Genomic DNA, 26,388 nt, shown 5'->3' with positions numbered 1-26,388 from the left:
ATGCTAACTTGAACTAGAGACCTAAGCCTTGTCCAAACCAATTGATTCTGTCAGCTCATGTTGTATGTCTGTGCTGGGCTGAATAAGTTCCTGTTACACTGAGAGGCAGCACCCAGAATGAGCGGGAACCGTGGTGCCCTCTGCCTTTATAGTGTGTGTATTCTAACTGGTGATTGGCTGCGGTGTTTGTACATGTTGATTGGTCCCTGTGTGTGTCCATTAGTGTGTGTCTGCACCATGATATATTGGCGTATATTATGACATAGACTACTGAGTTAGATGATTAGCCATGATCGTGATGAATGGCGGAGCAGGCTCGAAGGGCCAAAGGCGGCCTCCTGCTCCTATCTCTATGTCTATCAAACAGTGCGAAACTAGAATGAAATAAGCTGCGTATTCTGATTCATGAGTGTAGAGTGTTTTATTTTACTGTTCAGTTGTTTGCTAACCCACACCATTCTAAGAATTGACGCTGCGGTTCATCCCGTTCAGTTATAACAGCCTCTTGTTTGTTTTGCTTCTGTACCCCAGGTTATGCTGGCGGCTTCTTACTGGTCACTCCTGGCCCCAGCGATTGAGATGGCAGAATCTTCAGGGACCTACGGATCGTTTGCCTTCCTACCCGTGGGAGTAGGTTTTGCACTTGGAGCAGCATTTGTTTACTTGGCTGATGCTTTGCTGCCCTCGCTGGTGAGTGTGCGGAAATTAAAGTCCACTTCGCGGGCCACAGGGCTTCCTGCTGTGCAGAAACCTTGCCGAGTTGGCATGTCGAACTGTTTGACATATCCAGCGGGGAAAGAGAAAGGGGGAAATATGGGAAAGCTTAACAAAAATACTGGACTGGACTCAAAAGAGTTGATTTATTTTGCCCAAAGGCAATTTTCTGTCATGCACACAAGTTAAACCAAAAACATACTGAAATAACTATTCTCGGAAGATTTATACGACTACCATGAAAGAATGGATCCATGTGTTTTGACTGGCTTAATGTTTGTTTGTGCTTTTCACTTAACTGAGGACATTCTCTGGACACAGGCTGAGTCACAGTCTGAAATCACCAAGAAAATACTTTGTGCTGTCCAGGCATCCTCCTTAACTTTGTGTCTTTCCATGGGGGCCTCTGAAGATGTGCAGCTCCTTGCCGTAAGAGGTAGCACCCCTAGGGTGTAGGTGGGAGGTAGCAGACATGCTGGTGGATGAATATGAGATAAACTTTAAGTAGGTAGATTGGCAGGGGATAGTGGAGCAGATATGGGTTGTGTATGGTTCTAAAGGTGTAAAGAAGAATACTGGGTGCCCCACCACAGGCACTCTTTCCTCCACTAAGATTCAACTTGGCGGTCTCACCATTCAATCCACCTATCTGCTCTGAATTCCGTGGCGTCTTTATTATTACTTAATTGAGACGAGGCAGTCACTTGCTATCAGATGCTGGTTTATTTTCTATTTCCGATCTCATTGAATGAATGATCGGGGGAGGGGGAGGATGGGAAATAGTCGACTTTCCTTTTGTCCAACAAAATGATGGAGTGGTGGATGGTTGGTCGCGAATTGCTGATACTGTAGGTTGTGCAGGAAATGGCCTTTCCCCAAGATGGTCAGGGTTGTGACCAAGGAGTTTGCATGCACCAGTTGCTTATTAGCAACAGCCGGTATATGCGACATGTATCACAAGATCACCATCGGAATCTCTGTGTGGTTCTCCAGTTACCAAATTAATTGGGGCAAATGACGCCCCACAATCTTTTTAGCTGACTTGCACAATTAAAGTGAAACGACTGAGAACGTAGAACCATAGCTTAGTTAAGGGTGAAAACTTGTGGTTTACTGTAGATATTCTGTTTAATCGAGGTGAGCTCCCAGCCACATTTCTGTTCCATGACTCAGACCACCTATTTCCACCTCCCAGAACATTATCCAACTTCTCCCAGGTCTCCGCTTATCTGATTAATTAGTGTCTGTCTCAGCTTTAGGATTGCAATGTTTCACTGACCGACCTCCCACCTTCCACCCTTCTTAACGTCGAACTTATCCAAAGCTGTGCCGTCTTTATGCGATGCTCTATTCACCCCTGACCCTTGAACACCCCCCCCCGAATGTGGCTCAGAGCCTCCTGAAAGCAGCCTGGGATGATGTTTTACTGCAGTATTAAGATCCAAGTTGTTGCTGAAGTGGTTTCGGCTTTTCATCAGTGACAAATCTCCAGAGTGTAAAATTGGGTGTTGAAGTTTGAATTGAGTCCGAGGCATGTGTGAGTGAGATTTCCTCTTGCAGAAAGCAGCGTGTATTTTGAGATCGCTTTGTCAGCCAGGGACTTGGTGGCGGGCTGGACTTCCAGCAGTCTATTTTATAGCAAGAACTGTTTTTTTTTTACCCAGCAGAGTCCGTTTAAATGACACTACAGCAAACGGCCTACTCCAGTGCCTATACACAAAGAGCAATGCGCAACAGAAATTACAGCAATTTCTTGCGATAAAAGCAACAGTATTTCACTCGAACAGTGCAGCGAGGGGAAGATCGTTACACGTTACAAATAGCATGTGCAAAATCAATTCTACACACAAAGGTAGTGCTGGCTCTATGCATGATTGTCACTGGAATTAACCAATCCACTCCGTTCCAGCTGGGAACAATGGTGTCACTATATCTGCAATCTGATTCCTCTGCACCAGTGTCATATTGGGCACTGACGGATTCATGGTGCATTTGTCTCGTAACTTCAGCGCCGTGCAGAGAGAAGCTCCTTCACGCCAGTACTCTCGTGAAATGCACTTTTGAAGGACTGAAAAATGACAAGACGTGATCACTAGATCTGAATCACTAGGGGGTATGATCAGTAAGTTTACAGATGACCCGGAAATTGGTGGCCTGGTAAATAGTAATGAGGAAAGCCTTACATTACAGGGCAATTATAGACGAGCTGGTCAGACTGGCAGAATAGTGGCAAATGGAGTTTTTTGTGAGGTGAGGCATTTTGTGAGGACTAACAAGGCAAGGGAATACACAATGAATGGTACAGCGCTAGGGTGTTCAGAGGACCAGAGAGACCTTGGGGTGCCTGTGCCTAGGTCCCTGAAGGCAGTAGAAAAGGTGCTTAAGAAGGCATATGGGATACTTGCCTTTATAAGCAGGTCTTGATTCCCTTATTTCCCCTTTCTTTTGTGCCTAAGAAACTCCAAATCTAACAAACGCGCATTATCCGACAGCTCCCTGTACACCTCATTTCTTGATTTTAGGAAAGGTGACAATTTCAGGGAGAACATCTAAAAACCTCTGGAGGACCTTGCCTCGACTTAACTCCTGACATCTACATAAAGGGTTAGTTTACCATAGGTGGTATCAAGCTCATCAAGTAACGACTTGAACCCGCGATGTTGCAGGGCTCTGGCACGAACGGAGTTGACGCTCTTGACAAGTGTCATTACATGAGAAAAGCCAATAATCGTGCTCGCTAGGGCGCTTGTTGGTGGTAATTGGCAAAGGAGGGGAATTCGGGATCTTTACTGCAAAGTGACACAAATCCTGCATTGACTCCCAGCAATGACAGTGCACCATGAAAACAGCTTCTTTATTGGAATATTTTTCTCAGTCACATCATCCTCACCTTTTGTACTCTCTTTGAATGGCTAAAAAGTGAGAAAGCCCTCCTTTGTTGCTCAGACTTTGAATGCCATGAGAACGAAAACAATCAGCTGGGCCGCACCGTCATGTCTACCGATTCAGCAATCGGCAGTGAGAAACATTCACAGCCCGAGAAGTCTTGGTGTATTTACTGAGACTCATCTCTGGCCCACAATTCCACCCACCTGGCTCCGTTAAAGCGCCATGCGACACACTCTTGATGGCTGCCACAATTTTGCTTTTCAAGTCTTTGAACAAAGTGGCGGCAGCAACCGTCATAGCCTCTTTGATAACTTTGCCTTTCGGTGAACAGATTTCTTATGTTTCGACAACAGATGGTCAATACGAAAAGACACCTCTTTGCTAGCTTTGCCTTTAAGCCGCGAATAGAGTGACTGCAGAGCTTTCAAAATTCCCTGCAACTCCCCAACTTGCTTCATTTGAATCGCGCTGTTTGAAGGGACATTTTCTTGAAATTTTGCATGCATTTTCTTCCGATGCCATTCCAAATTGCCTCGTTTACTCCGTTGACAAATGAGACAAATGGTCTACCCTTTGACATTTGTAAAAGTAAATTTGTTATCCCACTACTTTTGTCAAGTGACTGGGTGATTTTGATATTGTCATAGCACAGAAAGAGGCCATTTCATCCATCGTGTCTGTGCGCCGGTGGGCACCATGTTGGCACAGTGGTTAGCATTGCTGCCTCACAGCGCCAAGGATCTGGGTTTGAATCCTACCTCGGGTTACTGTCTGCGTGGAGTTTGCACTTTCTCCCCATGTCTGCGGGAGCTTCCTCCGGGTGCTCCGCTTTCTCCCCACAGTCCAAAGATGTGCAGGTGAGGTGGATTGACCGTGCTAAATTGCCCTTAGGTGGGATTGCGGGGGAATGGGTCTGGGTAGGGTGCTCTTTTGGAGGGTCGGTGTGACTCGGTGGGCCGAATGGCCTCCTTCGGCAGTGGAGGGATTCTATGATTTCTATGATCAATCACGTAACTATTCTACTCCCATTTCCCAGCACTTGGGCCGTAGCCTTGTATGCCAGGGCATTTCAAGTGCTCATCCAAATGTTTCTTAAATGTTGAGGGTTCCCGCCTATACCACCCTTTCAGGCAGTGACTTCCAGATTCCCACCACCCTGTGGGTGAAAAAGTATTTCCTCAAATCCCCTCTAAATCCCCTGACCATTAGCTTAAATCTATGCCCCCTAGTTACTGACCCATCTGCTGAGGGGAAAAGTTTCTTCCTATCTCCCCTATGTCCTTCATAATTTTGTGCACCTCAATCAGATCTCTCCTCAGCCTTCTCTGCTCCAAGGAAACCAACCCGAGCCTAACCAGCCTCTCTTCAAAGCTGAAATTTTCCAGCCCAGAAGTCATCCTGGTGAATCTCCTCTGCACTCTTTCTAGTTCAATCAGATCCTTCTTTGGGGCCGCAGGGTCTCACAAGTGGATAGCACTGTGGCTTCATAGCGCCAGGGTCCCAGGTTCAATTCCCCGCTGGGTCACTGTCTGTGCGGAGTCTGCACGTTCTCCCCGTGTCTGCGAGGGTTTCCTCCAGGTGCTCCGGTTTCCTCCCACAGTCCAAAGATGTGCAGGTTGGGTGGATTGGCCATGCTAAATTGCCCTTAGTGTCCAAAAAGACTAGGAGGGGTTATTGGGTTACGGGGATAGGGTGGAAGTGAGGACTTAAGTGGGTCGGTACAGACTCAATGGGCCGAATGGCCTCCTTCTGCACTGTATGTTCTATGTAATTGTATTTAAATTTACCAACCTGGTGACTGTAATTATTGCGCAGCCAAGGACAAAAAACCTTCGGCATTTTTCTAAGTGTTATTTGTTAATTCAATTGTGTTGCGACTCTGGGTCAAGGGGGCTGGAATTGACCGCGCCCTCGTCCAGGTTGTCGGAGTAACAGGGCTGAATTCCTCTTTGAGGCAATGGTCCCACGTGAGCCGATAGCCACTTGGCTGGATTGCCCCGAGCTGATTTCAGAGATGGCGGGCAGCACTCTCATCCCAGCAGCACCAATGGGACACAGATGAGACGGTACGTTGGGGTCTTCCGCTGGGGCCTGTCTGGCAGGTCCTAAGAGATGCATTGGAGGAAACAGTTGTGGGGAGCTGGGGGTGGAGTGGGGTGGGGAGGTGGAGCATCGAAGGGAGCCACTCTGTCAGGCACAGGATGTCCAACAAGAGGATTCACTGTTACCTGCAAAAGGAATGGCAGGTTTTGCCTGGCTATCTTGCCGACCGCCATGGATACCACCAGCAAAACTACCAGTGGTGGCAGAAGGAGACCCTTAAATGGGCATAAATTGTCAAAGTCCAAGAGTGGGTGGGCCTTGTGAAAAACCAGCAAAACAGTTCCGAGACGGGCACAGTACTGCCGTCATGACGCCTGATTTTACAGCCCACCTGCCAATCTGCTCCCAGGGGTAGGGTCAGGCCACTATCCAATTCCATCCTTAGTCCAAAATCTTCTGGCTCCTCCCTCTGGTGGGATCTTCCAGTCTCCCCCGAAGTCAATGGAATTTCTAATGGCTCACTGCATCCACCGTGGGGGAGCTGGAAAATCCCGGCCCTCGTGCCTGAAAGGTATTTGCATGTGTGTATTTTCTTGTTGTAACATGGGCACAGGGAGCCTCAAAGACATTCACCGATAGGGCAGGGACATTCGAACAACAGACGCTGGGATGGGGAGCAGGAGCGACACGATGAGCCACCAACTCCAATTAAACAGGGAATATTTTAAGTCAAGGATAAAGGCCAGAGACATTTTTATTTTTATAGGGATTGCAATTTAAACATGTAGCTTGTTAAATGGAAAGTAAACAATCTTCACTTTGGCTTCTTTCATTTTTTGGCTATCAAGTTATGGCAGAGCACCAATTTGGCTTGGGCTTCAAATAATTCTCAGAAATATCTGGTTTGTCTGCTATATTTAAGACTTGGCAAATACTTAGGTGTAGGTGATATGTTGAGGATATTTGTTTTTGAAGGCGCTGGAGTTAAATGTGCTGGAATACAACTTTTAAGGAAAAACCTGAATGTTGTCCGACCTTATCACATCGCTCACCATTTCCGTTCCCTCTTTATGACAAATGAAATAATATCGAAGAACAAAGAAAGGTACAGCACAGGAGCAGGCTCTTCGGCCCTCCAAACCTGTGCTGGTCTTGATGCCCTAACTTAAAGGGCAATGACCTTCATGGAAGGAAATCTGTCATCCATGCCTGGTCTGGCCTACATGTGACTCAACCACAGCGAATGAGGTGCACTCTGAAGTGGTCAATTCAAGGTTAATTAGGGATGGGCAATAAATGCTCGCTCAGCCTGTGAGGCCCACATCCCATGAACAAAAGTTAATTGAGCTGCATTCACCACTGCCTCTCCTTTTCTGTGCATTGTTGGACTCTTAGAATTCTGAGAATGTTTAAGTCTGCAGAACATCCATGTCAAGGATATTTTAATAAAATATTTTTATTGTAAAATGTTTTTTTCCATTATTACAAAGTAATACAAATTCACACAGGTACACCTCATGAATATCTCCTTAAAAAAATTAACGGGATAATCCCGTCCCACCCCCTCTAACTAAATAACCACAAATGACCCCCAATAGCTGACGGTGACCAGCTCACTGACGAAGGAAATGAATGGCTTCCATCTCGAGTAGAACCATTTTACCGACCTTCTAATGGTGTGCATGACCTTCTCTAGACTGCCCAACCAGGCCGAGGCACAGGACGGAGTTGCCGAACTCCACCCCAGCAGGACACGCCTCCGAGCTACCAACGGGCCAAAGGCGAGGACATCTGCAGCATCAGCGTGTCCGAATCCCCAGAAATGGCCACCAGGCTGTTCAAACCTCTTACATTCCAAGTGAACAGCCGAGTTGGGGGCCTTCCACCCCTTCCGGTACCGAGTCAGCCAATTGCACCAATAAAGATGGCACGGTAGCACAGTGGTTAGCACGGTTATTTAACAGTTGCAGGCTCCTCGGTTTGATTCCCGGCTTGGGTGACTGGCTGTGTGTAGTCTGCACATTCTCCCTGTGCTGCGTGGGTTTCCTCCGGGTGCTCCGGTTTCCTCCCACGGTCCAAAGATGTGCAGGTTAAGTGGATTGGCCATGTTAAATTGCCCTTAGTGTTAGGTGGGGTTACGGGGATAGGGTGGAGGAGTGGGATTAAGGCCGTTGCAGACTCGATGGGCCGAATGGCCTCCTTCTGCACTGTAGATTCTGTGGGATATTCCAGCTGCCAAGTAAAAAGTTCAGGCACGAACCCAGCCAAGATGGCCACCAAAACCCCTCCTCAAGTACAAGCTATAGACGGCGTCAGAAACCCCCCACCTCCCTGCGTCCCACCATCACCGCACCCAAAAAAACCAAATAAACAGCCGAAAGGCGAGCAACATCCCCAACCTATGAAAACAATTGACGATGGATTCATGGTCGTCATTAAACTTTCAGTTCCAGATTTTTATTGAATTCAAATTCCACCATCTGGCCTGGTGGGATTTGAACCCATGTCCCCAGCACATTACCCTGGGTCTCTAGATTACTAGTCCAGTGACAATACCACTACGTCACAGCCTCCCCAGTATTGCTAGCTGATCAGTTGAATACTGTTCAGGAATACTGAAGATAATGTGGTTCGGTGTAATCTTGAGTAGAATCGGATTGTATCCAGTTTTCAAAGCCGCTCAGTTGAATGTTGAAAATCACTGAATGACGCGGATAATTGTCTTAATTGTAAGTAATTAAAATGGCCATTGGCAATCCTCTTGGGTTGCAGCCAAATGCTTATAGTCGCGAAAGGAGTTTCATTGTTTGATGAGTGGTGTAAAATATGAGCTAAATATTTAGCTGTGCTTAGAAAATGTGTGTAGCAACATCAGTGTTTTCCTGTGCAGCAAAGAGCTAAGAGGCATGCACAGTGCATTGTGGAGACAGCATTCACTTGCTGTCTGGTATGCATAATTTAGCAGTTACACTGATAGATGAGGACGCACTTTCTTGTGGTTCTGTTTGGAACGCAAGTATTGCCAGCATGTTTTAAATGGTAATTATCTTATCTCGTGGCCGACGGAAATTCTTTTGTTGTGCCTGATTGAGATGATGAATGGTGACACCCGGGCAATGTTAACATGGCCAGCTCTCAGAGGGAGAGGACTCATCGCTTAGCTTCGGCAGCCATTACAAACAGAAGAGGAGGAAAGGTCAATTGCAAGATATCTTGAAACTGGGTGTCTTGAGGAGTACAGGATGTTTAAAGCTGGCCATAAACCAACAAGACGTCTGAATCATAATCTATGTATGGTTGAATTATTTGAGTAACTGAATTACCTTTGACCTCTGTGAGCTACTGGAGGTGAAGAGAAGGGTACTGTGCAGAAGCCTGCAGTTCCCAAATCTTAAGTACTGTTCATGTCTGAACTCCAGTTATGGCTCAGTAGGCTGATTGAAAATACAGTACGCTTTTAATTGTGAGCTCAATTCTGCACAATTTTAATGCACGGCAGATTTAGAAGTATATCGCAATTAGGAGCATATGCTAAATACACTTGGGTGGAAAACTACTTGTAGCTGCAGTTAATTTTTTTTTATTGTACTTAAGATTGTAGACTTGGGGAGAATTGGAGCAATTTTAGATTTTGTTGCTGGTGTCTGCCAAAATTTAAGAACTTTTTTGCAGCCTGCTTGCCTGTCTGAAGCTGTTCTTTTCAAGGAGGCAGTTTAGTGAGGTTAGCGTATTTGTAAAGAAAAAATAGATTTCTATAGCACCTTTCATGACCATCAAAAATCCTAAAGCACTTACAGCCAATTGTGATGAACGGTTACTGTACCCTTATCATCATGGAGGTGATGCCCCTTTAAGACCGGGCTTGGAACTCTGGGGGACTCCGCCTCCAGCTCCGCCCACCAGGGAGTCGTATATAAGGGGCCGCCCTGTAGGCGGCACCCAGTAAGCAGCCGTCTCGGCAACAGGCTCGTTCTCTGCTCATTAAAGCCTTCTTTTACCGTTCTACTCTATTTTTTGTCGTTATTGAGGGTACTACACCAATGAAGGACTTGTTAAAAGTTGAGCCATTGTAATGTTGGAAATCCAGCTGCCATTTTGCAAGGCCAGCCTGCACAGCCACAAACAGCACCCTGTTACTGATCAGATGATCGATTTTTATGATGTTGATTAAGGGACTAAAAATTGGCCGAGACATGGGGTACATCCCCCGTTCTTATTTGAAATAGTCGCTGTGGGATCCTTTGCACCCACTGAGGGGGCAGATGGGACCAAGCTTTAACCTCTCCTCAGTACTGCTGGGTGTAAGCAGCGAATTTTGTGCTCCAGGCTTGGAGTGGGACTTGAATCCACAACCTACTGACTCAAAAAGAGTGCTATCCACTGAGACAAGGTTGTCCATTAGATATTTGCCTTTAAAATTGGGGAAGCAATGCAAATGCTTGGTTTGTGCCCTGTGCAAGTTCAGCTCTACATAAGCATTCATCACAAGTGTTCTTTGTGCCTTCTCATTCCAGCTCGTGGATGTGTGTCGAGTGTATTTATTTATCTATCTATCTATCTCACAGTTGCAATGAACAGCTCCTGATCTCTCGAAATGAAAAAGCCCTTCTGGGTCACGGGCCAAGCCATCAGTCATTTTGTTCGTTGTTGTTGGTACGATATCAGATTTGAAACTGTGGGAAGAAAGTCCTCTGCCCTCAGCATGTGGTCCCTCCGTGCATTCCTTTTATGTTCAGAAATTAAATATATGGTAACCTCGTCCTTCCGTTCTGTTGAACAAATACTGGACCAAATTCAGATGGGAAGTCACTTGTGCATATGTGTGATTGACCCGTGTTAAAAATGCATGCAGACTTTACATTATGGACCCAGTGGTGAAGCTGTAAAGATTCGTTGCTGTGTGTGTGCCCGTGCATGTGTGTGACAGCTTGCACTTATTGCAGTGCAAAAGTGTCGTCACTCTTGTAATGTTGGGCAAATGCTGTGCAATGCAAGAATGGTTTGCACAATTGATCGATAAAATTCTATACATTGGATGTAAATATGATTTGTCAAGAATTTAAAGACAGTCAGTCCGTTGCCATATTCCTATGCTAAAGAGCTTATTTTACAAAATGATTGATGTAGCAGCCGCAAAGGTGTAAATTTACACAATGAGAATGGAGTGCTTTTTACAATTGAACAACAGAACTACACTTAAATTATGATACATTTTTCCTCAATGGGTAGCACTTTCATAGGATCCCTGAAGTGCAGACGGAGGCCATTCAGCCCATCGAGTCTGCACCGACCCTCTAAAAGAGCACCCTATCCCTGTAACCCCCACCTCGGGGCAATTTAGCATGGCCAATCCACCTAAACTGCACACCTTTGGACAGTGGGAGGAAACCGGAGCATCGGGAGGGGGGTAACCCATTCAGAATGTGCAAATTCCACACAAGCAGTCACCCTTTTGTCGGAATCGAACTCGGGTGCCTGGCGCTGTGAGGTGGCAGTGCTAACCACTGTGCCACCGAGAAGGAAGAGGGGCCTTGGATTGAAGCCCTTCCTCCAGAGACCAGAATGCATACTTTAGGCTGGCTGGCATTTAGCACTGAATAATAAGGGATGGCTGCAGGGATTAAGATGAAATTTTCACCCGAGGCCTCGCCTGAACTCTCCGATGGATGTATATGATCCATGCAGCAACATCTTGAGGAAAAAGTAAGGCGGTTTTCTCAATATCCTGGCCAACAGTCATCCAGCAACCAGCAATTGGAAGAGATAGTTTTTTCCCCTCATTGTTGTTACAATGTCAATTCCCTTATCAACAACAACAATCCCATCCTCCCACCAAACCCCCAAACAACAGCCCGCATGTTAACATAAGCAAAAAGGAATCAGGAATCACCCATAGTCTTCATTAACATATACAGTCCCCCTCCCCCCAACCCTCCCAACACCTCCTCGAATGTTCGATATCACCCAATTCTTGAAAGTGCATAATGAATAGTACCCATGAATTGTAGAACCCCTCCATCCTTCAAGAGTTAAGAATTCCAGCAGGTCCCCCGCCTGCCAGGGCACAGGGTGGAGAGGTTTGTTGCTCGTTCTGGGTGAGTGTGCTTAACACTCAATTTGGCTCTGTTTCTTGTTCTAAGCTCTGGAGTCGCCAGGTGCCGTTAAGACACCGCCACAAGCTTCAAGGTGAAGTTCAAAGCAATAAAACCGTACACCAATTAGTAAGTCCAAACAACTAGAGTTTATTATAATACAATTATAATAACTACCCATGCACACGCTAAAGGATTAAACTTACTCCTACCGCTAAACAACTAATACTTATCTCGAATGAACTGCTGGGTCAGGGAACAAGGCCTCTTGCTCTGCTCTGGTCTGCAGACTTCAGATTGTTATCAATTGAAAAGGGGGTCAGGAGTGCCTATCTCTCGTAGCGGTCGTCGTTAGGCACTTACTTGTTGGTGGCTGCTGCTCGACGGCTGGAGTAGGAGACAGGAGCCAGGAGACAGGAGACTGAACCATGTGTGGGACCTTTCTTTTATAGGTTCCAGGGGATCCGCGCCCTTTTGGGCGGACTCCCTTACCTGCTTGGAATCGATTGGGTCTCTTCCCAATCGATATGTTTGAACCCCCCAATCATGGGGCAGTTCCTCAGTCACTGGGGCGGTTCTTGGGACTTATTGTTTTGGGCCTCTCTGGCTCCAAAGGGTCTGGCCTTCCATAGAATGTATCAATCTGTGTTTAACTTGTTTCCATTGTATCTGGGGATTGCCCGGTATCGCCTCATTAGTATGTTAACTGGTTTCTTTTCACAGTGCTGTCTGGTTTCTGCAACAGTCAAAACTGGTTTCTGCAGTCGTCCCAATATACAATCGTTTTGCAAGCTGTTTGCTTTACAACATGTCCATTTTCCCTGCATTCCTTGCAATCTTCCATTTTGTGTTGGGCAGTGGCCACCCCAGGTGGCTACAGGGTGATCTCCATCCCAATAGGATCCTTCTTCGGGCGATCAACGAGGTGAAGGCTACGATATCTGCCTCCCAACCCGCTTCCAACCCCGGCTGGTCCGATACCCTGAATATGGCCGCCCAAGGGCCCTGGTCTATTCGACGTGCACCACTTCAGAGATTATCCTAAAAACTTCCTTCCAGTAATCCTCCAGCTTTGGACAGGACCAAAATATATGAACATGGTTTGCGGGGGCCCCCCGCAACGCTCACACACATCTTCTACCCCCTCAAAGAGCCGGCTCATCCTAGCCCCTGTGAGATACGCTCTATATACCACCTTTAGCTGTATCAGCCCCAACCTTGCACATGAGGTGGAGGTGTTCATTCTCCGGAGCACCTCACACCAGAACCCCTCCTCCACACCCCCTCCCAACTCTTCCTCCCACTTTGCTTTGATCCCTTCCAGCAATGCCTTTTCCTCTTCCAAAATAGCCCCGTAAACTGCCGACTTCTCCAGCCCCCTGTCATCAGCATCTCCTCCAGCAATGTGGAGGACGGCTCCACCGGGAAACCCTGTATCTCCTTCCTGTCAAAGTTTTGAACCTGCATGTATCTAAACATTTCTCCGTGTTCCAGCCCATACATCGCTCCCAGCTCCTTCAGTCCTGCAAACTGACCCCCAAGAAACAAATCTTTTAGTGTCCGAATTCCCTTCTCCCATCTCCAAAAATGTCCATCCCACCTCCCTGGCTCAAATCTGCGGTTCCCCTGAATCGGCATTTCCCTTGACCCTGCCCCTAACCTGACGTGTTGGCGAAACTGCCTCCAAATTCTCAACAAAGCTATTACTACCGGACTCCCTGAGTATTTCCCCGGGGCTATCGGGAGCGGCGCTGTTGCTAGCGCCTTCAATCCCGACCCCCGACACAAACTCTCCTCCGTTCTGACCCATTGGGAGTCAACTCCTCTGACCCAGCTCCGCACCTTCTCCACATTCGGCACACAGTAGTAATACATCAGGTTCGGAAGACCCAAACCCCCTGCCTGCCTTCCCCTCTGTAGCAACACCTTTCTAACTCTAGCCACCTTCCCTCCCCATATGAACGAGATAATCATTCCTTCAATCTCTCTAAAAAATGCCGTTGGAAGGAAAATTGGCAGGCATTGGAAAATAAACAAAAATCGCAGCAACACGTTCATTTGAACTGCCTGTGTTAACATTGGATTGGATTGGATTGGATTTGTTTATTGTCATGTGTACCGAGGTACAGTGAAAAGTATTTTTCTGCGAGCAGCTCAACAGATCATTAAGTACATGGGAAGACAAGGTAATAAAAGAAAATACTTAATAGGGCAACACAACGTATACAATGTAATAAGCAACGGCATCGGATGAAGCATACAGGGGTGTAGTGTTAATGAGGTCAGTGCATAAGAGGGCCATTTAGGAGTCTGGTAACAGCGATGGAAGAAGTTGGAAGAGCGAGTAAGCTGGGTGGGAGGAGTCTTTGATTATGCTGCCCGCTTTCCCCAGGCAGCGGGAGGTGTAGATGGAATCAATGGATGGGAGGCAGGTTCGTGTAATGGACTGGATGGTGTTCATGACTCTCTGAAGTTTCTTGCGGTTCTAGGCTGAGCAGTTGCCATATCAGGCTGTGATGCAGCCAGATAGGATGCTTGCTATGGCCGGCAACAGTGTATACCCCACGTGGATGCGCCCCTGCACTCCGGGGTCTCCCTTTGCCCAGGGACCCTCCAAAGTGGCTGCTTGCAACACCATCTTGTTCCCTCAGCCTTCACCTTACCTGTTAAAGCCAATCTGAAAACTAACCCTTTCTTTAATAATCTTTATTGTCACAAGTAGGCTTATATTAACACAATGAAATTACTGTGAAAAGCCCCTAGTTGTCACATTCTGGCGCCTGTTCGGGTACATGGACGGAGAATTAGGAATGTCCAAATTCCTGAACACCGCATCTTTCAGGACTTGTGGGAGGAAACTGGAGCAACTGGGAGAAACGCACGCAGACATGGGGAGAACGTGCAGACGCCGCACAGATAGTGACCCAACCTGGGAATCGAACCTGGGACCCTGGCTCTGTGAAGCAACAGTACTAGCCACTGTGCTATTCGTGTACCACCCCCCTCATTCACCTGAGGAAGGAGCAGTGCTCTGAAAGCTAGTGATTTGAAACAAACCTGTTGGACTTTAACCTGGTGTTGTAAGACCCAACACAGTTCAAATGCCACTGATAAATAAAGCTAACAGAACAGGTCTGCACAGATAAGCAAGTGAACCTTTGGAGAGAGAGAGAGACCCTTTCAGGAACAACTTAAAAATCCTTCTTGTCAGACTCTTCTGCTCAACCTGACAGCATTTTAGTTAAACTGCTATTCAACCTAAAAGCCTCTCGCAGACTGTCAAAACTATAGACAGACTTGGCCCCTCCCATTAAATGCATCATCTGTTCCCAGTAAATTCCATGACCTGCTTAGTTCGGACTAAACACCATTTCCCCATAAATGATCTACATTCCAGGGAATTTCCAGCAATCGAAACAAGATTCCATTAGCCTCTTGATCTGTAACCAAGTGAGTGATTGGAGTCAATAATGACACCTTTGAAGGCTTCTAATTACAGCTTTAGCAGACACACAGTCTGGGTACCTTAACGTAGGCCCTTTAATAATATTATTGCAACGAATATAAATTACAATATTTATACCAGTCTCTTACTTTCATCACACTTTACCAGATTGACACCTCATTTTGAGGCGCTCTCCAAAACCACTTTTGATGCTTTTGCAGTAAGGTATGCAAACTTGCTAATAAGATGGCCAAATTCTGGATGAATCTACCCCAAGAAGGACTTCAGTCTGGTAGTATTCTGGCTTTTACCTTTTCTTCCAAGAGGTGCAGTCTTTTTGCATCTACTTTGTAACCCCAATAGGTCATCTCGCTGGCATGAAACATTAAGTGTGCACCAGTGTTTGTGCATCTCTTTAATACTTCCTCCAAGTTGGCCAAGTGTTCCTCTCCTGTGGAACCAGTAATTTATACATCATCTAAATAAACTGCAGCTCTGGCTAATCCCTGTAATAAATTCTCCATGGTGCATTGAAACATCGTGCACACCGGCGATACTCCAAACGGTAAGGGGTTATATTCGGACAAGCCCTTGTGCACGTTTGTGGTCACATACACTTGGGATGATTCAACTAATTCCAATTGCAAGTAAGCGTGACTCATAGCTAGTTCGGTGTAAAGATCCTCATACTTGGATATGGGATATCGGTTTACTTGGCTACTTGGCCGACAGTCAGTTTGTAATCTCCGCAACTGGGGACTGGCTTGTCCGGCTTGACGACAGGAGCGATAGGTGCCCATCATGTGACCTTATTGATTTTAAGCACCCCTCCTATGTAAGTTGCTAGCCTGGACTTGGTATTCTCCAGCCTTAACGGTTGGACAATGGTTTGCATGTAAGGGTAGATTTGTTCACCATTGACTGCTGCCGATGGCCCGTAGTCCGCTTCCCTCTTCAAAGGACGCCCATTTACAAGCAATATCATGGTTATTGGGGCCATTTTGCCTACCTAACTGTGGTTTAATGGTAACACGTTTTGCTCAGGTGACTGGTACTCCTCCTTCCTGGGCTGGGTACGTTGTGCTTTGATCTGTGCCTTAATTGAACTGCCACTGGCTTCCATTGCACCTGAAACACACTGTATCCTGAACCTGCAACTCTCTGGGGCGTGATTTACCCCGCATCTAAAACACACTTCGAAATTCATTGTTTGGGGTCCCTTTCCCCAACTGGTGGACCTTACCCCCAGTCATGCTTTGCTAATCTTGAGTGCATTTTCCAGCGCATCCATGGACAAAGCTAGCTCCGTTGCCTTTTTTTTAAAGTCTAGCTCTGAGTCCACTAGCAATTTATTTTGGATAGCCACATAATTTATCCCGCACACCAGTCTATCCCTTAACATATCGTTCAGGGGAGTTAAAAATTTGCAATATTCTGCTAGTTTCCTGAATCTGACCATAAAGACCGCCACAAATTCTCCTGGGGCACTCCCTGTCTAATTAAATTTATACCTCTGAAGGATGATAGAGGATTTTGGATGATGATGATGATTCCTAACCAACACCACGGATTTAGTCAATGATGTTGAATCAGGGCCTCAAGATAGATCAAACTTATTGTACTGTCTGCCTGGCTGCCACAAGCTGTGAGCAACATAATCTTCTGTTTCGTTTCCTCCTCTATTATGTGCTCTGGAAAAGTAATGTATACTTTCTACGTATTGCACCCAACCGTCTTCATTTGCATCAAAAGGTTCAAGCTGCCCAAAAAACGGAAGGGTGGTACTTCTTCTGTACTGCACTGAAATTGCTTTGAAGCAGACTAGAAAGGCTTGATTCTCTTGTCCTTGCAATTGGATTGCCAATTTCGTTTCTCCTTGTCGCCAATGTAATAACGAAAACTCTATGCGTCCACCAGTGGATTAGAACAGCAACCATTTATTTACAGGCAGAAAACTATTGACAAGTAATCATTTTCGAAACATAACGAGCAGAACAACAACTGCTACCCTCTTTTTAAAAAAAAATCATTTACGGGATGTGGATGTCGCCGGTTAGGCCGGCATTTATTGCCCATTCCTAGTTGCCCTTCAGAAGGTGGTGGTGAGTTGCCTTCTTGAACCGCCGCAGTCCTTGCTGTCCAGAACTTGACTGTGGGTTTTGAAGGTCTGCTCTCCAGCTAGATCGGCGCGCGCTCTAATTCCATTGGTCGGGGAGTCACGTGACCTCTTGAGATTTTCCGAAACCTCGGCTGAGGAGGTCAAGTGGTCTCCGAAGTTCACCGTGACATTGGTGTAATAGGAAAGGAATTTATGGTTGGAGGTGAAATAATGCAATTTGGAAATTGCCACAAATGGGCTGGATAACTTCCACCATTAGCCTCACAGACACTTGAAGCTTGCACAGCATCCCTGTAAATGTCAAGAAACTGCTATATTTTTGCTGTAAATACGAACTAAACTCATGGCATAAAGTTAGCTGTAAAAACCCTGTTAATATGGTGATTTATGGTTCTGATATGTTGCTCAAGTGAAGCCTCCCTGTGTGTGCATAAATGCCCACACGCAGCATAAGTGTATGCATGCACACACCCACCACAAATCACACACACACACACACCTGCATTTTCTGCGACTCCTGAAGCTGTTAATTGTCATCTCCACTATCTCCTCTGAATTTGGTTAGCTGTTTGCCTGAACAATATATTCCGGCTAAATTCTATAACACAATATAGGATGTTGACAGCTTATTACAGTTACTGAGTGGGGAGTCTCGCATCAAGAGCTTTGTCCTTTCTTCTGCATTTTAAAAGTAAATCAGACTGTTCTCAACTGCTGTTAGATTTTAGATAAAAATAGCAAATTGTTTTCTCCAGGCAGGGGTTGCTGAGTGATTTTAATGGAAGAGATAACCTAGAACAAAGGGAACAAATCCATCTTAACAAAATGATTTGGTTAGAGCACACACATTTTTTTAAAAATGCCTGCTACAGTATTGTACTGAAGGCAATTGAGTCATAATGGATGTGGGGGAGTGCTGCAGTTGTGAATTGCTCGGTGTTATAAATACCACATTTATACATTTACGTTTTGGGACTGTTGACTCGATTTTACCTGTGACTTGGTTAAGGGATCATGTGACCTGTTCTGAATCCTGCTTGGCAAGAAACCAGGGAGGCTTTGCTGCTTTGGGGTCAATGAAGCCCAGATTGATTTACTGGGAAGATGTTCAAGATGTAAACATGTAAACAATGCCCAGAGCAGTTGTGCTGATGGCAGGTTGACTTTTGGTACACCACCCACAGAGAGATGTCAGAAGTGTCATGTTTTAGAAATGATTGAACATTGAGCTGTCCGTGTAATTCCAAGATAGAATGGAGTTGGAGTTTTAGAAATTGTTAATCAGCATTTCTGCCTGGATACGAGGCCCATATGAGTCTCCTCACCACGGAGATAGTCTTTGAAAGGGGAACGTGCCACAGAAAGTTTTGTAATATCGGGTTACAGGATTTTCCGAAGGTATCACTGAACTTCATGGAACCAAATACATTTGGCGAGAATCTGAGAGCGAGAGAGAGTGAGGTTGCCAATCTTTATTGTTCACCATGAAAAATGCAGGCGGGAGCTTGCGTTTGGATTGAAGAGACCAAGTTAATGAAGATTTAAATGGGGCTGGAAGATTCACCTAACTTGGGTAGGTGGATTGGCCGCGCTAAATTGCTCCTAATCGGAAATAATGAATTGGGTACTACAAAAGCTTTGCTTAGAGGACAGAATCGCCAGAATAACCTTCAATGCGAAAGTCATTTCAGAGCTCCCTTGTTATTTGGCTGAAAAAGAAAAAGGAAGCAAGCTATTGGAAGCTGAGAATAGCTTTGGACTGGTTCCTGGAGAATGCAGTGTCCACTTATGGGACAGGATAACTTATGACCCTGGAGGAGGATTTTCAGTCATTTAAAAGTTAAATGGGAAATCCTTTCTGCCGTTTTAGAGTATAAGTTACCGACTTGGGTTTAGACAATGTTACTTTCAGTTTGTTTATTACAGTAAATTCAAAATTTGAAATCTAATTACATGATCCTTCTAGTGTGACACTGGGATTTCGCATATCTTCTGAGAAGTCTCTATGGGATTGTAACAGAGATTACCAAATGTTGCCTCATTAACGGATGAGACTGATGAATGGGGTATAGATGGGGCTGTTTTCCCTTTCCTCTGTAGGAATGCTAATCTCTTGATGTCTCTACCTGCATAGTTGAGGTCTGGTGACATTCATCCTAGCTAATGCCAGGCTGCTGGACTGAAAAATTATCCATGTAAGACTTTATTTTCTACTTTCTAACTTGTTTTCTCTTTTCGATTTATTTTTTTCTTTATCTCACTACCTCATTCTTTCTCAATTGAATATTCTGCTCCAACATTCGGTAAGGTCATGGCTGATCTGATTGTGGCCGTGACTCCTTCCTGTCTGTCCTCCTTAAACCTGGGTTCCCTTGTTTATCAAAAATCTAACTCCATCTTGGATACATTAAATGATCCGGCCACCACAGCTCACTGAGGATGAGAATTCCAAAGACTGTCGACATTCAGCCGAAGAAATCCCACCTAATGTCTGTCTTAAATGGGAGACCCCTTTACTTTGAAACTGTTTCCCCCAGTTCAGGATTACCCCACAAGGGGAAACTGCTTCTCAGCCTCAATCCTGTCAAGCTCCCTCAGAACCCTGTTGCAGTGCGCACCGATGATGCTACAGATTGTTTGAAAAACTGTTCTGAAGGTCACTGTTCAGAAATCCTTGGACGGAGTTGAAAAGACTGTTTTCAAACTGGGCCCCAGGTTCCCAGAGGGCATTGTGCATTCCTAGGCAGACAACACATTTAAAATTCAATGAGTGTTTGAGAAGAGTAAAGGGAAACATTGACGAGATGGTTTTTCCACAAGGTGCTAACTGATAAACCACTGTAAGGTGTGGACAGTTTTGACTTTTTAGATCACTGTCGGGCTTGGGGGGGTGAGAGAGACTTCTGACCGCTGGAAAGGAATTGCCACTTGCCTTATATGGAAAGTGACTCTGCATCTTGTACAGGTCACATGACAATGGTGGTCATATTGGCTTACCTTGGGGCTGGTTTAGCACAGAGGGCTAAACAGCTGACTCGTAATGCAGAACAAGGCCAGCAGCGCGGGTTCAATTCCCGTACTGGCCTCCCCGAACAGGCGCCGGAATGTGGCGGCTAGGGGCTTTTCACAGTAACTTCATTGAAGCCTACTTGTGACAATAAGCGATTATTATTATTACCTGTGCTACGATCCCAGTTGGTGTTATAACTGGACGGGAAGATCCCAGAGTGGAGCTCTGGCTCAAAAGACTGTAACTTAAACATGGAGGAACAGAGTCACAGGGCTGCAAATTAGTTTCAACAACAAGAAAAAAAAATGGACCATGAAAAGTAGGATTATGACACAGTACTCCGGCCACCCCGTACTGGCCTCCCCGACCAGGCGCCGGAATGTGGCGACTAGGGGCTTTTCACAGTAATTTCATTGAAGCCTACTTATGACAATAAGTTATTATTATCATTATTATTACTATTATTATTACTCCATAACTCCCCTTAGTTTTACAAATATATAACGACTTTTAGTTTAACGGGGTTACTCAGTATGTCTTAAGCTAAAGTGATCTCAGGAACACCAAAGCCCATCTAAGCACACTGGCTGTGGTCAAATATACAATCCCCTCTGAACCCAAGTGAATGTCTGTGGGTGTCCCTTCAAAATCCCTCAGAGGGTTGTCAGAGGAGAGTTTCCAAATTCCACTCAAAAAAAAAACATGCTTCAAAATCTTCTTTCACAACAGTGCTTTCCATCAGCCGTTTGTATTCCGAATCTAGTCCAGGTTGTCCAAATGATTCTTTCAATCAAAGCTTCTGCTTCATTGTTCACAAACAATCCAACATCCACATTTCACAACTACCCCATTCAGGATTTTTTTGTATTGCCTGTTGTACCAGTTCCTCACAATTGCTTTAACTATCGGTTCCCAGACTGCATTAAGATGGCATCAAACTTTTGATTTACCTCTGAAGTCTGCTTTTTCACTTTAAATCTGCACTGTCCCTTTCATTTGCAACGCTTAGTCTGCTTTAATTCTCCTGAACAATACTTGGCGCTCTCAACTTCAGCCTTCCTAAGGCATTCTTTCTGTCCCATTTCCCTGTTCATGGAATAGAATCATGGAATTCCTATAGTGCGGAATGAGGCCTTCGGTCCATCGAGTCTGCACTGGCCCTTAGATAAAGCACCCTGCTTCACCCTATCCCCACAATGCGGTAACTCCACCCAGTCTTATTGGACACAATGGGGCAATTTAGCATGGCCAATCCACCTAACATGCACATCGTTGGACTGTGGGAGGAAACCGGAGCTCCCGGAGGAAACCCACGCAGACACTGAGAGAAAGTGCAAACTTCACACAGTCAGTCACCCGAGTCCAGTATTAAACCTGGCTCCCTGGAACTGTGAGGCAACAGTGCCAGCCAGTGTGCCGCCATGTTTCCCATTATCTAGGCTGTAGTTGGTTCTTTGAGAAGTCTGCCTTTTTGCATCTCTCTCGCCCTGTGGAGCTTGTCTTTTCCTGGCAGAGTTGAGTGATGTTAACTCCCCGGAGTCCTACCTCCAACTGCAAACAAATTCAGCTAAAACTAAATTCAAAAAGCTTTTCTACCTTCAAAGGGTCCCCAGTTGCGAAGTAACAGTCACGTGTTCCTGCCAGCTTATTTACTTTTCATGCCACAACCCTCTAAGCACAATAGAAGCACAATTAAATTGAGAAGACCCCCAAAACACCTTTGCCCAGCATGAATCTAAATATAGTTTTACCTTTTCTTACACATCGATATTAAATTTAACCCACTGACGTCTCCACCTTATTTCTGATCTTTACCAGGAGAAATATAAATTCCTTAAAACTAACGTTCTTTTCCTAACACTTGCAAAAAGCATTGTAAGGGCAGGAAGTGGCGGATCCATGGAGAAACATCTTGAAGAAGCTTCAAACCAGGGCGAGACAAAGAAAGGCACCTTAAAAACAGTTACTGGTCTGCTGTAAGGTAACTGGCAGCTAAAAGTGTCATGTCTGCAGAACAAAAGTAAGGAACCATCTCCCCTCCCTGTAAGCCTGATACCATCCGAAGCTCGCCTGTTAAAGCAACTTCTGGCAATTTGACAGTGAAAGCCATCGCAGACGGGTCCACAACCTCAGGACCTTCACTTCAGAAAACTCAACTTCAAAACAAGACTAATCTTGATTTAAAAAAAAAAATTATTGTTTTATCTTCAGTTGTGTACATGTGTTAGTAACTTTGTCTTTTCTTAAGTACCGTCCAGAGCAATAGAATGCAATAAACTTCCCTTTTCTTTTTTTTCTAAATAAAAAGGCTTCACTGCTGGATTATCTCAAGTTGGGTTTCTCTTTCCACGGGTAAAATAAAACACAAACAAATACATTGACTGGAGTTTTCTGGCCATTCAAGTCAGCGGGATCTTCCCATCCTGTCAACGGTGCAGCCCCACTCCTGGCAGGAGTGGTTCATTCATCGGGAATCTCCATCGACAACGGCGGGATCAAAGCATCCCTTCACCAGCCAGTGGCGGGTGCCTCTGGGGTTGCGGGGAAAATCCCACTCACTGTTTATCGGCACCTTTGGGGCAGCAACTTTCAAAATACCCATGACAGTCCTAATAATTTTCATTATGTTCACCCCTCACTCGACTGAACTCTCTCTCTCTTGTTCTGATCCCCTCTCCTCAACTTCCTCGCCACTCCTGCTGTTTTTGGAAATCAGTTCAGCCCCAAATATGGAATTTGCTTTTAAACATGCGCATATTCTGATTTTGATGTCTGTCTGTCTGTCTCTCTCTCACTCTTTCACTCTCTCTGTCTCTGTCACTCTCTCCCTTTCACTCCTTGTCACTTTTATCTGTCTCCTTCTCTCTGTCTCATCTCCCTCTCTGTCTGTCTCCCTCTCTGTCTGTCTCCCCCTCTCTGTCTGTCTCCCCCTCTCTGTCTGTCTCCCCCTCTCTGTCTGTCTCCCCCTCTCTGTCTGTCTCCCCCTCTCTGTCTGTCTCCCCCTCTCTGTCTGTCTCCCCCTCTCTGTCTGTCTCCCCCTCTCTGTCTGTCTCCCCCTCTGTGTCTGTCTCCCCCTCTGTGTCTGTCTCCCCCTCTGTGTCTGTCTCCCCCTCTGTGACTGTCTCCCTCTCTGTGTCTGTCTCCCTCTGCCTGTGTGTATGTGTTTGTGTGTGTGTGTGTTTCTTTCTTTATCTCTCTGCCTGAATCTCTGCCTCTCTCTGCCTCAATCTCTCTCCCTCTCTCTGCCTCAATCTCTCCCCTCTCTCTGCATCAATCTCTCCCTCTCTCTGCCTCAATCTCTCCCTCTCTCTGCCTCAATCTCTCCCTCTCTCTGCCTCAATCTCTCCCTCTCTCTGCCTCAATCTCTCCCTCTCTCTGCATCAATCTTCCCCTTTCTCTCCCTCAATCTCTCCCTCTCTCTGCCTCAATCTCTCTCTCTCTCTGCCTCAATCTCTCCCTCGCTCTGCCTCAATCTCTCCCTCTCTCTGCCTCAATCTCTCCCTCTCTCTGCCTCAATCTTCACCTTTCTCTCCCTCAATCTCTCCCTCTCTCTGCCTCAATCTCTCTCCCTCTCTCTGCCTCAATCTCTCTCTCTCTGCCTCAATCTCTCCCTCGCTCTGCCTCAATCTCTCCCTCTCTCTGCCTCAATCTCTCCCTCTCTCTGCCTCAATCTTCCCCTTTCTCTCCCTCAATCTCTCCCTCTCTCTGCCTCAATCTCTCTCCCTCTCTCTGCCTCAATCTCTCTCTCTCTCTGCCTCAATCTCTCCCTCGCTCTGCCTCAATCTCTCCCCACTCTCTGCCTCAATCTCTCCCCTCTCTCTGCCTCAATCTCTCCCTCTCTCTGCCTCAATCTCTCCCTCTCTCTGCCTCAATTTCTCCCTCTGCCTCAATCTCTCCCTCTCTCTGCCTCAATCTCTCTCCCTCCCTCTGCCTCAATCTCTCCCTCTCTCTCAATCTCTCCCTCTCTCTGCCACAATCTCTCCCCTCTCTCTGCCTCAATTTCTCCCTCTCTCTGCCTCAATCTCGCCTCTCTCTGCCTCAATTTCTCCTTCTGCCTCAATCTCTCCCTCTCTCTGCCTCAATCTCGCCTCTCTCTGCCTCAATCTCTCCCTCTCTCTGCCTCAATCTCTCCTCTCTCTGCCTCAATTTCTCCCTCTGCCTCAATCTCTCCCTCTCTCTGCCTTAATCTCTCCCTCTCTCTGCTTCAATCTCTCCCTCTCTCTGCCTCAATTTCTCCCTCTCTCTGCCTCAATCTCTCTCCCTCTCTCTGCCTCAATTTCTCCCTCTGCCTCAATCTCTCCTTCTCTCTGCCTCAATCTCTCCCTCTCTCTGCCTCAATCTCTCCCTCTCTCTGCCTCAATCTCTCCTTCTGCCTCAATCTCGCCCCTCTCTGCCTCAATCTCTCCCTCTCTCTGCCTCAATCTCTCCCTCTCTGCCTCAATCTCTCCCTCTCTCTCCCTCTCTCTGCCTCAATCTCTCCCTCTCTCTGCCTCAATCTCTCCCTCTCTGCCTCAATCTCTCCCTCTGCCTCAATCTCGCCCCTCACTGCCTCAATCTCTCCCTCTCTCTGCATCAGTCTCTCCCTCTCTCTGCCTCAATCTCTCCCTCTCTCTGCCTCAATCTCTCCCTCTCTTTGCCTCAATCTCTCCCTCTCTCTGCCTCAATCTCTCCCTCTCTCTGCCACAATCTCTCCCTCTCTCTGCCTCAATCTCTCCCTCTCTCTGCCTCAATCTCTCCCTCTGTCCCAATCTCTCCCTCTCTCTGCCTCAATCTCTCCCTCTCTCTGCCTCAATCTCTCCCTCTCTCTGCCTCAATCTCTCCCCTCTCTCTGCCTCAATCTCTCCCTCTCTCTGCCTCAATCTCTCCCTCTGCCTCAATCTCTCCCCTCTCTCTGCCTCAATCTCTCCCTCTCTCTGCCTCAATCTCTCCCTCTCTCTGCCTCAATCTCTCCCTCTCTCTGCCTCAATCTCTCCCTCTCTCTGCCTCAATCTCTCCCTCTCTCTGCCTCAATCTCTCCCTCTGTCCCAATCTCTCCCTCTCTCTGCCTCAATCTCTCCCTCTCTCTGCCTCAATCTCTCCCTCTCTCTGCCTCAATCTCTCCCTCTCTCTGCCTCAATCTCTCCCTCTCTCTGCCTCAATCTCTCCCCTCTCTCTGCCTCAATCTCTCCCTCTCTCTGCCTCAATCTCTCCCCTCTCTCGGCCTCAATCTCTCCCCTCTCTCTGCCTCAATCTCTCCCTCTCTCTGCCTCAATCTCACCCCTCTCTGCCTCAATCTCTCCCTCTCTCTGCCTCAATCTCGCCCCTCTCTACCTCAATGTCTCCCTCTCTCTGCCTCTCTTGAACCTACCCTTCTTTATCTGGCTTGGTCAGCAGTCAGACTGAATTGAACAAACTGGTCAAACACAAATTGCCAGTTTTGACCAGCTCTCTTTCCCATGAGCCTTTGCACTACAGCCCTCACAGTCCTTCCAACGTGTATTGCATCTGAAGACCAACTTGGACCTGCACCGTTTCAAAGCTGGTCGAGAGCTTAAGGTAGTAGTGACGAGAAATCTGAATGTTTTTTTCCGCCCCCCCAATTTTGCGTAAGAGTGAGATTGTTTGCGTGAACAGTAGACAAGTGTAGACGTCTGCTCCCCTGAAATCCAGTGCCTTGTCTGTATCTGCCTGCTTTACTCTCAGTGGAATGAAACGCTGACGTGAATTTTGAGTGATACCATGAATATCATGGAGTTGTAATTGATGGAAGTGTGATTGCATTTTTGGTGAGTTGGGTCATACCTTGTTGGTTGTATATCATTGTTCTGGAATCGGAGTGTGATATGAAGGGTTATTCTGAAATGGAAATCCTCCAGAGTAAGAACCTGAAAATGATGAATGTCGTAAGGAAAACCACCAGCCAAGTGCTGATAATCCTCTTGTCTGACATTCATTTTCTTTAGCTGAAAGCCAATTTTCTTTGGCCTACATCCAGTAATCCATCTAAACTGTAATTCCCTGTTGCTTTATTTTGTAATTGGACGGGAAGCCTGGTGATAAGAGGCAAGAAACAGTAGAAATAAGATGAGATAAAACC

The 26,388-nt window shown here is 46.3% G+C and overlaps 1 protein-coding gene across 3 annotated transcripts in view; it reads left to right on the top strand.

Annotated features, from left to right (window-relative positions):
- The window catches only part of LOC119953648 (zinc transporter ZIP11-like), a 762,231-nt gene that overhangs the window by 62,774 nt on the left and 673,069 nt on the right, over positions 1-26,388 (top strand). For all 3 annotated transcript variants that reach the window (XM_038778122.1, XM_038778121.1, XM_038778123.1), the window contains one exon: positions 532-690. In XM_038778122.1, the coding sequence (XP_038634050.1) occupies positions 532-690 (159 nt within the window). The remainder of the gene's footprint in view (positions 1-531; positions 691-26,388) is intronic.

Source organism: Scyliorhinus canicula, chromosome 18 (assembly GCF_902713615.1).
Source record: "Scyliorhinus canicula chromosome 18, sScyCan1.1, whole genome shotgun sequence".
NCBI lineage: Eukaryota > Metazoa > Chordata > Chondrichthyes > Carcharhiniformes > Scyliorhinidae > Scyliorhinus > Scyliorhinus canicula.
Note: the sequence above shows the minus strand (reverse complement) of the source record. Positions and strands in the feature narration are given on the sequence as shown.